This window comes from Heterocephalus glaber, unplaced genomic scaffold, assembly GCF_053883595.1.
Source record: "Heterocephalus glaber isolate CG9 unplaced genomic scaffold, H.glaber_assembly_v1.0 deba00001729, whole genome shotgun sequence".
Classification (NCBI taxonomy): domain Eukaryota; kingdom Metazoa; phylum Chordata; class Mammalia; order Rodentia; family Bathyergidae; genus Heterocephalus; species Heterocephalus glaber.
The window spans coordinates 15,666,802-15,682,030 of NW_028258440.1; the positions used below are offsets into that span (position 1 = coordinate 15,666,802).

General features: G+C 40.6%; 1 protein-coding gene across 2 annotated transcripts in view; it reads left to right on the forward strand.

Annotated features, from left to right (window-relative positions):
• Positions 1–15,229, forward strand: part of Tmem255a (transmembrane protein 255A) — a 79,262-nt gene that overhangs the window by 8,059 nt on the left and 55,974 nt on the right. For both annotated transcript variants that reach the window (XM_004874595.3, XM_004874596.3), the window contains exons 3-5: positions 7,401–7,463; positions 9,592–9,681; positions 15,100–15,168. In XM_004874595.3, the coding sequence (XP_004874652.1) occupies positions 7,401–7,463; positions 9,592–9,681; positions 15,100–15,168 (222 nt within the window). The remainder of the gene's footprint in view (positions 1–7,400; positions 7,464–9,591; positions 9,682–15,099; positions 15,169–15,229) is intronic.

The following is a 15,229-nucleotide window of genomic DNA, read 5'->3' on the forward strand; positions in this document are numbered from 1 at the left end:
CCCACATCTGGAGTGCACACAATCCATTTTGGATACAGTTTAAATTCACTGGATTAAAAAAACTTCATTTGCCAGCCTGGGCAACACAGGGAAACCCTGTCTCAAAAACAGGAACAAAAACCACCCCCATTCAGGTTCATGGACACTGCTATTGAATCCAAAAACCTAACTCTGGAGGTTGGATCAGACTTTTACTATCAACTAAATGGCTCCCCAGTTGTAATTTTTAAAGAACAGGAAGGAAGTTTAGGACAGTTCTGTCTTTCTATTAAGACAACTAAGAGCTAAGATTATTTGTTATTGTTGTTTTGTCCCCATTCCCTCTCTCTTTTGAGAGAAGAGGGTTGGAGAAGTAAAGGGGAGAGAAGGAATTAGAGATGATGCCTTTGACAAGCTAGCACTGCACATGATCGAGCCTGGAGCCTGTTGCCTGGGTCACTGATTTTATTCCATAAAATCCTCTTCAGTAGCCCTTGCGAAACTGGGCCCTGGTGTGGGCTGTCTGGGCTGTGTCAACCAAGAGCTGAAGGCTGCCTAGGGAAGTTCTTCCTTAGCTTTTGGGCAGGCAAGGTACCCCTACCCCCCAGTAGGGGGGAGGCATCCCACAGACACCCGTTGGTGTTCAGTGCCCTCTGTTAAACATGTGATGTGAAAAGACACCCAGTCCACTTCCTGTGGTGAGGCAAGAAAACCAGCAGTCAGCAGAATTGGGTTTTATTTTTAAACACAAGCAAAGGAGGAGGGAGGAAAAGAGGGGTTAAGAGAGCATTTTGGTGGCTTAGAAAAGCAATTTATAGGGTCTGTGTGACTTTGCGTGCTTCAGGTAACTGCATTAGTGAAATATTTTTGACTGATGAGCAAATGCTCAAGCCAAGATTCAGTCTCTGTGGGTGAGGGGAAGGTATTTTCCATGTCATTTAAGAGTACAAATTCCTATTCATGAACAGTGCCTGTGAACCTTCTCTGTAAAATATCTGACTGTGGGTGGCTAGGTTGGAATACGTTAACAAAGGAAGGAGGGCTCATGATTGTTGTTATTCAAGTACCTGATGTTCAGCTAGCACTGGAATTTGAAGCAGTGGGGGCGTGTGTCTGTATGCATGGGTTTCACTAAAAAGCTACCATGGAAGTGTTAATAGGAGAGCCATCCTGAGTGGACCAGTGTGCCCCTATGGTTTAACCTTTAATTTTTTTCTCCTCATAGCTCCTATAGATCGTTTCTTTATAATTGGTTTTAATAAAGAAAATGAAGGGGAGAAGAGAGAAGATTGAAAAGTTGAAAAATCCATTTGAGTTTATAGGTCAGATCATGTTATAACAAATACAATTAGGACTCCTGTCTCTTAAACAGTAAACATCTGAGAATCCAGACTTGTCTGGGAAGGGGGGGCTTGCACTAACTGGATAGTTTGGTTATTAGGGAGTTATCACATAAACTCTAAGGCAATAGCTGTTCCCACCCAGGTGAGAATAAGAATGGCCTGGTGAACTTCTGAAAAATGCAGATCTCTCCTCAGTCCCCCAAGAGATTCTGATTCTGCGTGGTCCCTATGAATCTGAATTTTCTTTTTGTGAGCTAATCTTTGGTTGGAAAAGTAATACATGTTAAATCTACATTTTATTTATTTATTTTTGAGACAGGGTCTTGCTATGTAGTTCAGGCTAGCCTTGAGTTCATTATGTAATCAAGGCTGGCCTCAAACTTGCAGCCATCTTCCTGGCTCAGCCTCCCAAGTGCTGGGATTACAGGCATGGGCCACCACACTGGCTAAATCTACATTTTCAGCAATACCCCAGGAGACTCTAATTTAGGTGGACCAGCAATCACCTGGAAAACTAAAACATAAAAAATATGCTTAGCAATAAAACCAGAAGGAACATAATGTGCCATTTTAAGATTCTGTACTGTCAAATTGGTTTCTTTGAATATAAATTACCATTGTAGAGATCTGCAAAAAAAAATGTCAGGTTATTCGGAACTCTGATGTATTGGACTCTGGTTAAACATGTTAACAATACATGAGAATTTAAATTTTCAAAACAGATGAATTAGGGAGAAGTTATTAAATCTATTTTACAGACTTACTATACAGTTCATTTAAATGTTGAGCTTACTGGCATTTAAAATATAATTAATTCAGTTTGCTTAACTCTATGTATGTGAGACTTTGTAGGAGCATTTTTATTTTTCCAAACCAGATGTCCTTGTACAGCAAGGTACATTATCATACCATGTTGGCTACTCTACTTGAGCTGGAAGTTGGTACTCTGTATCATCCTTCTAAGACACATAGGCACACATGTATCATTAAAACATGTGCTAATCTGTACAGGCCAAACTGTAGCTTTTAAAAAATTAAAACTGACAAAGAAAGACAAACTGGTTTAAGTTTTTTACTGTTCCTGAATGTTCAAGACATATTCCATTCCAGAAGAGTTCTGGTGAGCTTTCTACTTTGAAAGCTTAAAAATCCAAGAGCCTTGGTTGTTGCACGAATCTGAAAACTTCAGATGATCTTGTATGGATCTGAAAACAGCCACGAGGGGGGTTGTTCCTTCCCTCTAAACCTCCTCTTACCTCAGATCCAAAACAAGGCCTCCAGATATGTTTCCCAAGCAACCCATAAAATGGAGCTGCCTTCCTGATCAGTGGGGAAAGCCTTTCGTTCTGGTACCCTCTCCTCAGGTGCTGCACTGTTAGGGTCCATAATGGCCTGAGTTTTCTTTCTGCTCCATTTCTTAGAGGGCGGGGAGTCAGATGATTGAAAATCACATCAGAATTAGAGTACACTATTAGAAGACAGAGATAACAGATCATTCCAGTCAGTAATCTAGAAACCTTCTCTAGGCCATGGTGGCTTCAGCTTCACATGTAAACATTCTTTTGATAAAAAAGAAAGAAATGTTTATGTTTTTCAAAAAAGTTTTGAATAATTTGAATGCTTAGGAAATATAAACGAGCTCTGGATAATCAGCTTTGGCAGCATATTGTGAGTTGGGCAGAAACTTTTCCCACTTCTTATTGAAAATGTTTCTAAAATCAAAGTTGCTTCTAAAATCTACATTCCTAACTTAATAAGCACATTTTAAAGTTGAGACTTCAATCTTAATTTGCTGGATAAGACTTTTATAATGCCACAAGTTCCTAACTTCCATTGGCTCCCTGTTGCCTCCTTAGCATGCCATTCGGAATGCTCAGCACATGCCCTCAGCCTGGTTTCTCATTACTTCTCTTTTGCTAAGATTGTCACAGACTCCTGAACATGCCTTGGGTTTTTCTGCCTTGGAGCAGTCATTTGCACCGCTCCCCAAACGTCCTTCCTGCTGTCTATCTAAACACATTCTGTTTCATCTTAACATACAGACACAGCAAGAACATTTCTCAGCTACTGGGGTTTGCAGTGGTATCTTACTATAGATTCCTCCTATTCATGGTTCTTGAAAAATTCTCATATTTTGCTTTTTGATATCTGTTGGCCCATATTCTTATTTGGCTTGGTTTATATAGATTCACAGTCTCTTATCTGAATCATTGGGCCAGATATGATTCAGAATTTAGACTATTTTTGTTTTTAGAAGTATTTTACAGTATATATACCATATAGTAAGTACTACTCCAGCGGGGCCTTGAGAAGCACCCCATAATAAAATATCTTCATATTCCTAAAATAAAATGTGAATTTTTACATGAAGTAGGATAATAATTATAAAGAAATATCACATCAGTTCAAGGTCAGGCTTTGCTGCCAAGTTAGTTACCAGAAAACCCTTTTGGTTTTATGAGTTTTGTGGATTTCGGGATTATGGAAAGAGATTGTGAACAATGGTCTTGGTGTCAGATCCCACTCAAATTCCTTGCCTCCAAACCACGGATCCAACACTGCCTGCCACAGAATAGGTGTCCAAATGATACTAAGTGAATAATCTTTTTGAGCCTCACTCCCGGGTGTCTGGGGCAGTGGATGAAAATAGGCAGAGATAAGGAGGTGCAGTTCTAGAAGACCCCTTGAATCTGACTTTGATTTCTAATTATTTATCTTTTTTCCTCAGAAAGTGGAGGGAAGCCAAAACACAGCAAACTGGTTATTTGTTCAGGTAGTAGGGAATCACGATGGAGGTCCAAAGGTCTGAACATTGCATGATTCCATGAAGTTCTTGATCTGGGACCAGAGAGCTGAGATTTCTGAAGTCTCAGGAGAGAAAACAGTTGATTAGAAACAGCTGCCCATTTTCAGGAAGCTCTGTTGGTTCCCTTCTTTATTTCCAGCCCCTTAGCTCTGTCCCAAGTAGTAGTACTCCTCCATCCTTGCAGAGAACTTCTTCCCTAGGGGGCAACAATGAGGCCCTTGGTACTTGGTCATTAACACTAGCTGAAATAGCTGTGAGGCATAGCTGAAAGAACACCCCATTGGGGTGGTCCTGGCCCTGCTATTAACTTGCTCCAAGAATAGATGGATGAGTCCTTACATTTCTCTAGTCCACCATTTTCCTGTTTAACACATTGGAATGATATTAACTCTGCCAAACTCCAGAATATTCCTTTGACCAAAATGAGGAGCAAGTGCTTCTTTAACTTAAAATGCTTCCAATGTAGTCCTTTTAGTGATCAGTGAGTTCATCAACTTGTCATTCAGGTAAGTGAATTCTTCCAGTTATGACTCAATAGATATTATTTCTCTGTCTACTGAGCTCTGCCTATCCTTTGAGCCATATGAAAATGTCTTCTCCCCGTTGAAACCTTAAAGCATTTATTTAGCAGCCTACTTCATGCAAGTCATGCTACATACTCTATGTCATTTAATTCTTACAGCAGCTCAGTGTGGTAGAAGCTATTATGATGCCCATGTTATAGATGAGGAAACTGAAACACAGAGTGGTTAGAAGACCAGCCCAAGGTCACACAGTTTATAAGGAGCAGAGCCAGGGATATAACCCAGAATAAATCATTCTCCATTCCTACAGCACTTTGTTTTTAACCTCCCCTGTCGTCCTTAACCCAATCTGTTTCTCCCTCAGCAAACTGTAAGCTCTTAGAGGGCAGGGGCCATGTGTTCTTATACATTTGACATGAAGGTACTCAGTGAATGTTGGAAAACTGAATGGATTGGAATGGAATAGAGTGGGACAGAAGAGGGTAGGGAACTTGGATGAAGTAATTGGATGGTCTGGGATTTCCTGTTCTGGAGTATGTCTTTCTAGTCAGTTCTACAAGGGTCCAGCCCACCTCTTCCAGTCACTGCCATCAGAGAGTTATTTGAGATTGTCAGAAATAGCTGGTGTCTTTGTTCCTGTGTCAGGGAAAAAATGCTGTTGGGGTTCAGAAGACATTCTGTGAATATCTGTGGAAGCTAATGAACTGTTTTGTAAAAGACTTATTTTCCTTGTAAGAGGCTGCATTTGAATTTCTACACATGCCCACAAGTAGCCCAGAGTGTCCTAAGCACAGGCTATTCATGGAATTGCTCCTGAAAAATAAAAGCTGTGGAACACACTGAAGGGGGAGATAAGATAGAGCAGGGAAACTCTCTTATTGTGAAACAGAGCAAACAATGATAGGATTTGCCAGCTCAAATTGAGTTAGAGTTGCTCAAAAGTTAAATGTCTTTAAAATAGTAATAATAATAATAATTTGAGCATAAGTAATGTTTACTGAGTAATTACGGTGTGCCAGGCTCTGGGCAGAGTTCTTTAAAAGTATCATCTTGGTTAATCCACACAAAAGTCCTGTAAGGTGGCCACTTAAAACCTAAAGGAAGCAGGTTTAGAGAGGTTAATCATTCTGTTTAAGGTTTCACAGACAAGTAGAAGAGCGGGGGTTGTAAGCCAGGCTAGTGTGATAACCAGATTTTAATTAGTTTACCTTGTAGCAACACATTTTAATTATATTTGAAATAAAATCAGGTGGGAAACAGACATAGTTGAAGTGCTGAATGAAGATCTTCTTAGTAGATCTTGGATGGCATGAGACATAGCTTCATGAATTTCAGCCTCTGCTTCCCAGGAGTGATTGCTGAGAGTGCTGGCTGAGTGGCTGGCTCTGCAGAAGGAGTCCTTGGAAATTTGCATTGATTCTTGCCTTTCATTCTCTTTTGTTGTTATTGTTGTTTTCTTCGTGTGTGTGTGTGTGTGTGTGTGTGTGTGTGTGTGTGTACTGGGGATTGGCTCCAGGGCCTTGCACATGCTAGCAAGTGTTCTAACAGTCAGCTACATTTCCACTCTTTAACTTCATTTTATTTTAGTTTGAGAGAGAGTCTCGCTAAGTTGCCCAGGCTGACCTTGAACTTGCCACCCTCCTTCAGCCTCCTGAATAGCTGGTATCACAGGTAGGCACTACCTCGCCCAGCCATTCTCTTTCATTCTTAGGGTCCTACACTGCTCCACCAAACCCAGCCCTAGGGTTCATTAGATTTCCAAGCCTGGATATAAGGCTTTCAGCCTTGGACTGAAATAGATGCCCCTGTGAGTCAAGGAAGGCTGCTGATAAGAAACCTAGACTATTAGTGAGGCTAAAGAGAAATGTAACTACATCACTGAACTTGTGTTAAGATTTATTGGTCCATTCTCACCACTTTTTACTCTTCCATTTTCATCTCCATCAATAGCTATTGGTTAGTGATCATTTTTTGCTGAGACTGGCAGACTCAGTCCACTAATGGCAAAACTGAGAGGACAGTGGAATCTGCTCTACTGAGCCATAATCCCAGCCACTTAGACAGGGAAATTGTTTTTCAGGGTTTTACACTGCCATTTCTGTTCACCCTTTAATGAATGTTTTCTGTCCATAAATGAAGCAGCGATGAAAGAAGAGGTGAATAAATGCTAACATAAATTGCAATGGGTCAACCACAAATATAGGCTTTCAAAAAAGTTCTTTCTTTCTTTTTATTTTTTTCGAGGGGGTTAAGGTGTTTGTTGATTTCTAAAGTATTTCCTGAGTTTGATTAGTATACCAGATGCATCAAAAATTGCTATTGCAAACTTGTAGTCTGTAACCATGCATCAGAGCAGAAGGTCCTTTTCAAAAACAGATAAAGATCAGAATGTAATGTGTGCTTTTCACCATTATATGCTTCTTACTGACTCACCAGTCACATGCTAGGTAATGGATATTGAAATTGAAACAGACAAGCTCCAGAAAGCAATAGTTGACCTTTACTTTTAGTGTTTGAGCGTACGAGTTTTTTTTTTTTTTTTAGGTGTGATTCATTGCTACAAAGGAAAATTGTCAAATGATGAGCAAAAATACATTTACTGCATATTCTGTATTTGTGTAAGTAACTGCACATGGTTTAGCATTCCTATTCCAGTTCTTTTCATCATCTAAGTCACATCCAGGAGCTGGAATGATTGTGTTGTCAGGCTATCTTTCCACATTCCATGTATGCCATGTTGCCTTGCAGCTCGGCTTTGGATCATTCCTTGGAATCATCGGATCAAACCTTGTTGAGAACAAGCGGCAGATGGTAAGTTTTTATCTCCAGAGTTAAGCTTTTCATCTGAAAAAGCTCAACATTTATGTGGATAAGTAACAGATCTCTTAAGTTTCCGAGAATTTGGCCACAGAAGAAATTGCTACTTTGCCTTTTCTCCTAAGCCTGCACGGAATTTGTTTTACAGTAAGGCTTTGGTATGGGACTTTCATCTTGCCTGATGCTCCCTCACTGGCCTAGCTAGTCTCCTAAAGCCATGGGGATAGAATATTCTGGATATTGCTCTTTTGCTTTCCTCCTCACTCCCAAAGGAGTGCTTCACCGTGTCCAGTCAGATTGTTGTCCTTGCCTGGAATGCCTGTGCTTCTGTGATTTGCATTACTGCAGCCCTGAATTATTGGTGAGACTTTATCCTTGGGAAAGTGTTGGCACAAGATTCTTGCCTTTTAGGAGATTACAACTTAGGGGACTTTGATTAAGATAACAAAGGTATTTGGGATTCAAAAAAAAAAAAAGAAAGTTATGAAACCAACCTAAAGTAGCTCCATTACCTATAGTTCAAAGCGAAGTATGTCCTAAGGTTGAAAGGAAAGATAAACATATTAAAAAGATGAAGCTTATAAAGTTCAACTATCCTAATGGGGTCCCCAAAGGGCAGGCTGTTGTATTTCCTGGTTCAATCTGAGCTTTCCTGGAGGGGAAGGGTAGAAGGTATGGACTAAATTGCAAGCAGATTGCAGTTTTAGAAACTTGTAAATCAAGAACCCTGGTAAGTGGCCAGATGGTGGACAGATTAGGCTTCCCCAGTACAAGTCTCTGCGACATCTAGACTCTGATAATGGGGTCTATTTAACAGCAAGTTTAATCAGATAATGTAATAGCTCCAGGGACACAGAACTCCAACTATATGTTTTCTCCCAGCAATATGGGGAATCATCCTCAGGGGAGTTCCAATAGTTTTCTTCTTCCATTTCACCTGGACTCCCCCCAACCCCTTGCTCCTGCCAGTTGTGTTTGCACTTTGGTCTTAAATTATTCAGAATAATGGGGGAGTTTTAATTGTAGGACTGATCATAGCACAGCTAATAATGCCAATTTCATGGCATCGTTCATCCATTATTTAGCAATTCTCTGTAGTGCTGTTAAGTAAGATTTATGGAGAGAGGTTTCTGAACAACTCCCAAAGGAGATTAAATGTTTTCTCCTAGCCTGTTGAAGTGGGAGAACCCTAGGGTGGCCTTGACTTTGATTTCTTCCTTCTCCCTGGAGAGTAGCTGGATGCCATGTTCTTTCCTCTTTTTTCCCCTAAAGAAATCTTAAGTAAGAAAGATGATGATGATGGGGTCAGGTAGCAAACACCTTGAAACACCTGTGTTCCCACACACTGGGTTTTAGTATCACTTTTGTAATAGAAGACAAATTATTAGGAAAATTTCCTGTTATGTGACATGGTTAGAGAACAGGGAAGTTTGGTTCAAGCAAACATTTTTTTGTACCTGAAAGTTTCCATATATACCACACAGGATTCATCCTTTTCAGAAACTTCAACCCTTATAAAATGTCCCTGATATTTAAGTCTTCGTAAGCTGAATGTACCCTTCTTTCACTGATGAAGAAAGCCATATAGGATTGGTCAGAGCCTCAGAATCACCCTTGTCTTCATCACTGTCCGCTGTGCTGCTAACAGTGGGAGGTAGTGCAGAGGATACTGGAATAGAAGTGGATATGCATCAGGCTCTCTTGTAGGCTAGATGAAGATCCTAGGCACACCACTTGCCTTCACTGTGCCTTCACTTCCACATAAAAAATATAGGGTTAGATTACATGATATCAAAGGGCCAACATTTTTTTCTGAGTCTGAGGAATGAAGGGCTACCCAAATTCCTCTGTGCACAGCATGTTGGATACCAGCACACCTCCTCTTGGTACTCAGAGAGTGAATTTCTTAGCTTTCCTTGCAAATTTTTTTAAAGGACTTCATTTGTTCTCCCCCCTTCATCTACCACCATTCCCATTCATTCTGCGTGACCGAAAAGAGTATTCCCAATGAGGGTGGCAGCTAAAGTTCTGCTTTGGCTAGCCATATCTTGGGATCACTTAATCTCCAGAAGTAGCAAGAGTAGAAGACTAACAGATACTCTTATTTTGTTCCCTGCTGCAGCTGGTGGCTTCAATTGTGTTTATCAGCTTTGGTGTGATTGCAGCTTTCTGTTGCGCCATTGTTGACGGGGTCTTTGCTGCCAGACACATTGTAAGTATTGTCAGCTCTGGATTGAAGTAAATCTGCAGTACAGCAAGGCTCTGTTGAATGTGTTCTGGATATTCAGTGCTGTTCTGAGTGCTCTGAGTGGTACACAGGAAAGAAAATGCAGGGTCTCCTTTCTCAAGAGCTGACAGTCAGGATGCGAACATGGATGGATGCACAGGCATCCAGAAAACTGGTTCTTAGCTGGAGGTACAAACTCCAGGTGCCATAATGTTTTACATTAAACTGCAGTGGTCAGGGAAGGCTTCCCAGTGGTGGTAGGGCTAGAGTTAGACCTTTGATATGTGAGATTTGGAAAGGGAAAAACATGGGCACTGGAGCCAGGGGAATAGCTTGGTCCTAGGGTTGTGGGTAAGGAGAGAGGAACAGGAAGCCATACGACTTCCTGGGAGCATTGAAGGTTTTAATGGCTGACTTTCCCTTCAACAACAGCAGAAGCATATCATGGGAACAGAGCCATTTTTCCTCATACGTTCAAGCTTTGCTGTTCCTACAATAGTGGTTAGAGAGTAGTAATGTGATTGGAGATATGAAGAAAACCCCAAACCAAAAGCCTTTGTTCAGACACTAGCCCTGTGTTTCCGATGGCTTCCTGCTATGGAGAAGCTATCCCTTGAGTAAAGGACCACTGTGCCTCCAAGTCCCAAACTGTGCTTCTTTTCTGGAGAAGACCAGGACCAAGTGTATTCCTATTTGGCTCTCTATAAGAGCCATTGCCCACTTTTCAGTACTGTCTGTTTCACCCTATTCTAGACTGCTGACCCAGAGCAAACTCCTCCATTAAGCAAGATAAACACAGTGCCTAGGGTTTCAGGGTTCCACAAAAATATTAGCATTTCATTTTAAATAAGAAGAAAAAATGATGAACTTTTAGGTTCAAAAAGCTTTAGGCTATAATATATTTTTTTCTTTATATCAATGAAGTCATACAATATAATTAAAACAAATATAATTGTTAATATTTTTAATGGAAGAAGAAGGGTCAAGAGCCTAGGGCTTAGGGAATCATAAAGTAACCCTGATCTAGCCCACAGACCAAAATCAAGAGTGAGTCAACAGTAATTTACTGAGTCCCCACAACAAATTCAGAGTCATTATTTTCAATTGAACCTATCTTGAAAATGAAAATATCTCGTGAAATTTTGAAAGTTATGTTTCCTAAAATAATTGAATTGGAGCAAAATTGTATTATCTGAATTTCTGTGGGTCAAATGCTGATTTATTCTAATGTAATCACTGGCTAATTGTTAAAGTCCTGAGGGAGTATCATGGGTATGGTTGAATCTGGGTTAGAATGATTTGAGACATCATTATTTCAATTCCAACTCCTTCTTAGACCTTCCTCTGGACTGAAATGTCAGTCTCTCGTTTGCTAAGGTTAAAGGAACCTGTATGATCAGTGTTCTCACCCAGTCTCTAAAATGGCATCTCAGGAAATGATTTCTGGACAGGGGGATAAATAAGGAGTGGAAAAGAGAGACTTTTTTTTGCCTGATTTCCTTTCAAGACTAGAAATATAAATATAAGCCCTTCTATGAGACCTACCCCTTCTGATTTCACTGAGAGCAGTCATCTTTTTCTTCATATTTTCTTCTTAAAAGGGCAAATGACAACAGTAACTCTTAACATGCACAATTCTACTGCTCTAACATAGCAATTCTTATTGTTTATTCATATTACTCCATGATTATATAACTATTTTTGTAGCATGGTTGCAAGTTAATCATAATATGCATGCTATTTTGTATTCGGGAAGAGCCATCCTTTTTTGTCAGTATTACAGATCAAAGCCAGGGCCTTACACATGCTAGGCAAATGCTCTATCACTGAGCCACACCCTCAGCCCTTTCATATTTTGAGACAGTGTCTTGCTAAGTTACCTAGGCTATTCTTGAATTTGTGATCCTCCTGCCTCAGCTTCCAAGTAGCCGAGATTGCAGGCATGTACCACATGCAGGGCCACAAGAGCCATCTTAATAACACTAATTCCTTGTTTTGTGTAGTGCATTTAGCTTTTCAGTGTGCCCTCACATCTATTATCTCATTTGAGACCCATAGCAATCTTGTGAGATATGTAGGGCAGGCACTATTATCCTTGTTTGACAAGCAGTATTCACTCTGAGGCAGTCTCCATGGCAACATAGGCCCAGTGGCTAAGAAGCCTGCAGTAGATTTTAATGGCCTCATGCACTAAAATGGCTTCCTTCTTTCCCTCCGGTTTTTTAGAAAACAACTTTATTGAGATATAGTTCATACCACATATAACTTACCCATTTAGAGTTTTTCAGTAGTTTTTATTATATTCACAATTATATGCAACCATCATCATAGTCAGTTGTACATTTTCATCATCTGAAAAAGAAACTCCATGCCCTTTACATATCACCTACCTATTCTCCCACCCTCTCCAGCTCTTAGCAACCACTAATCTATTTTATTTTGCTATAAATAGCCTTATTCTAGACCTTTGGTTTTCATGCTACATGTGTTCTTGTGTGATTGATTTCTTTCACTTAACATTAATGCTCTCAAGGTTCATCCATGCTATAGCAAGTATCAGTGCTTCATTCCTTTTTATGACCTAATAATGCTCTTTTGTGAGAATATATCACATTTTATTTGTCTGCTCACCAGTTGATGGATATTTGTACTGTTTCTATCTTTTTGCTATTATGGGTAATTCCTCTATAAACTTTTATGTACAGGTTTCTGCATGGACATATATTTTCATTTCCATTTCCTTTTCACCCAGGAGTAGAATTGCTAAGATATGATAACTATGTTTAATTGTTTGAGGAACTCCCAGGCTGTTTTCCAAACTGGCTGCACTATTTTACATTTTCTCCAGCAGTGTATGAGGGTTCTGATACAATCTCACCATTATTCTCATTTTTTTTCCAGTACCAGGGATTGAACTCAGGACCTTGTGCTTGTGAGGCAGGCACGATGCTGCTGAGCTACATCCCACCCTCATTGTTAACTGATTTTTTGAGTCTAGTAGGTCTACTTGGATTTAGCCATCCTAGTGGCTATGAATCAGTATCTCATGGTTTTGGTTTGCATCTCCATGACACTCCTAACATTTTTGATTATTAGCTTCAGTGAAAGGCAATGGGTGAAAATCCAAATTCTGCTTATTGGAGGTTTCCTGTAATGACCACCTACTTGCCCCTGAGTCTAGGCCCTCTGTATATCCTGCATTAGTGACTTGCACTATAGTATTTGATTCAGGGACTTGGGGAGAGGCTAGAGTAATCTTTAAGAAAATGTTTCTGCTTACATTGTACCTGCCCTAAGACTTCTGGCAGTCCTCACTGACACCCAGAGATTTGAGGAAGAAGGCTTTGTTAAACTATGGTGATTTTTGTTGACCAACTTAAATGAAAGGCACAGTTGGACCCTAGTACAGCTTGGGTGGATTAGAGCCAGCCTGTCCTGTTATTGAGGTTCTGTAATATCATTGTGCCCTGTTCCTTTGGCTTTGGGTGAATCTGAGCTTCCTCTCAGGACCTAACCTCTCACATATTCCCCTATATGTATCTCATTTCTTCTTGCTCTGGTTCTGTATTTCCTACCTTTCTGCACTCCCTACTATGGCCATTAACTAGCTAGGAAAGTAATTTTACTTTCTTGTACCATAGTTTCTTTCTCTTCCAAATGTATAGAAGAGTAACTTACTTTTCAGCATTAGCATGTGGATGCAGTCCAATAATAGGTATAAACATGCCCTAAGAGGCACATACAATATGAAGCAGTTTCCCTTTCCATCCCTCTTACCAAAGTTGGTGGCCCTGCCAGGCAAAAAAGGTCAAAAACCTTGGCTGAATGACATTTTCTCACCTCCCAATTGTCTGTTCTTGCTCTTCTTCTTGGACATAATGAAGAATAGCAGCCAGAAGGAGTAAATGGGCTATCATCATACACATGTGTCTTCATTTAAGGAAGTTGGTGGCTGAATGCTTCTTCCAAAACCACGAAGGTCAAGCTGGGTATGGTGCACAAGTATGTAATCCCAGTACTCTGGAGGCTGAGGCAGGAGTATCTTCTTGAGTTTGAGGCCAACTGTGGCTACATAGTAATTTCAAGTTCAGCCTGAACTACATAGCAAGACCCTGTCTCAAAAAAAAAAAAAAACACTACAAAACAAAACACAAAACAAAAGCAAAAACAAAAATCTCAGGAAGGTTAGGAAAACTATGACCAGCATATCAAGACTCTTCGTCAGCAAGATGGTAATGACTCTGCTTTCCCCAAACATGGAAAATAAACCCTGTCAGCTATGAGCATGAGAACCCTCATTCCTTTCCAGCCTGATTCCAGGCTGAACTAACAGGACAAAGTACTTTCAAAACAGTGAGCAGCCAGGAGGGTCATGCAGAAGGAAGTAGCTGATGGAAAGTCCTAGGTCCTTAATGGAGGCACTGGCTAAGAGGCAAAAGGTCCTTGGGTGTTTAGTACAGGAAATTCTAAATCACATGTGTGGGGAAAAAAAGTACCCACAAGGATTGGAAATGGCAAGTGAAGACAGAAGGAAGAGGCCAAAATTCAATTCCCTCTGCCTGAGCTCTTGGACCAAACCCCTAAGGTGAATTTGCATAAACTCTTGTCCTGCCCCAACCTGCCTTTGGCAGAAGTTCCCCCACTTGAAGGTGAATTGTATCTCCTAGTTGCAGGTTTCCTGGCAGCCCTGGCTTGAGTCTCAGTTCTTCCCCAACCCCATGCTCAGAGTTCCCATGCTCACCAGGAAGCTGGCTAAGCCAGCAGGGTAAATCAACTGTCCTTGAGGTGCATGTTAGTTTTCTGGGCATTAGTAGTCTTTTTGGAGCTAACTGGCTGTATTTAATCTGTATAGGTGTGTGAAAATGGCTCCTAGTTCAGTTGAGTTAAAATCCACAGCGCTCTCAGAGCTGCCCTTCCTCCAGGGGCTTGTGTCCTAAGCTCTCCCTCCAGAGAAAGCTGTGGAAACGACAGCAGGGAGTACAAGTCAGACAGCTCTAGCCCTGTCCCCAGGTGATAGTGAGACCTCATTGTTGGAGCTGTGCTTTCTCAGTTTGGGAGTGTAATGTCACAGCACCTGGAATTTTAAATCTTGTTCCCTGGGGACTGTTTGCAAGAAGACAAAGACTAGAAGTAAAAGAAAAAGAGAAAGAAAATGTCAAGAAACTCATTTCTTGAATCAGTTTCCTTATTTCTCATTAACCAAATAGCCCCATAGGAAGCAGTTATCAAACATTGTTGTCTGCTCTTTATATTGTCAGACTCCCTAGACAGGCAACTTTTAGAAATTAATCTAACTCACTGCCTGCTCTGGTGTGTGGTGTATGTGTATGTTCAAATATTTTAAAGCTTGCTATTTTATTTCCCAAAGTCAAAATCCTATTGGTTTGATCTTTCCCTTTCCAGGATCTGAAACCACTCTATGCTAACCGGTGCCACTATGTCCCGAAAACATCCCAGAAGGAAGCTGAGGAGGTGAGCCAGAATGAGCGGAATGTCTTTATCTCCTAAGAAAGTCTCCTGTTTTACCTGAAAC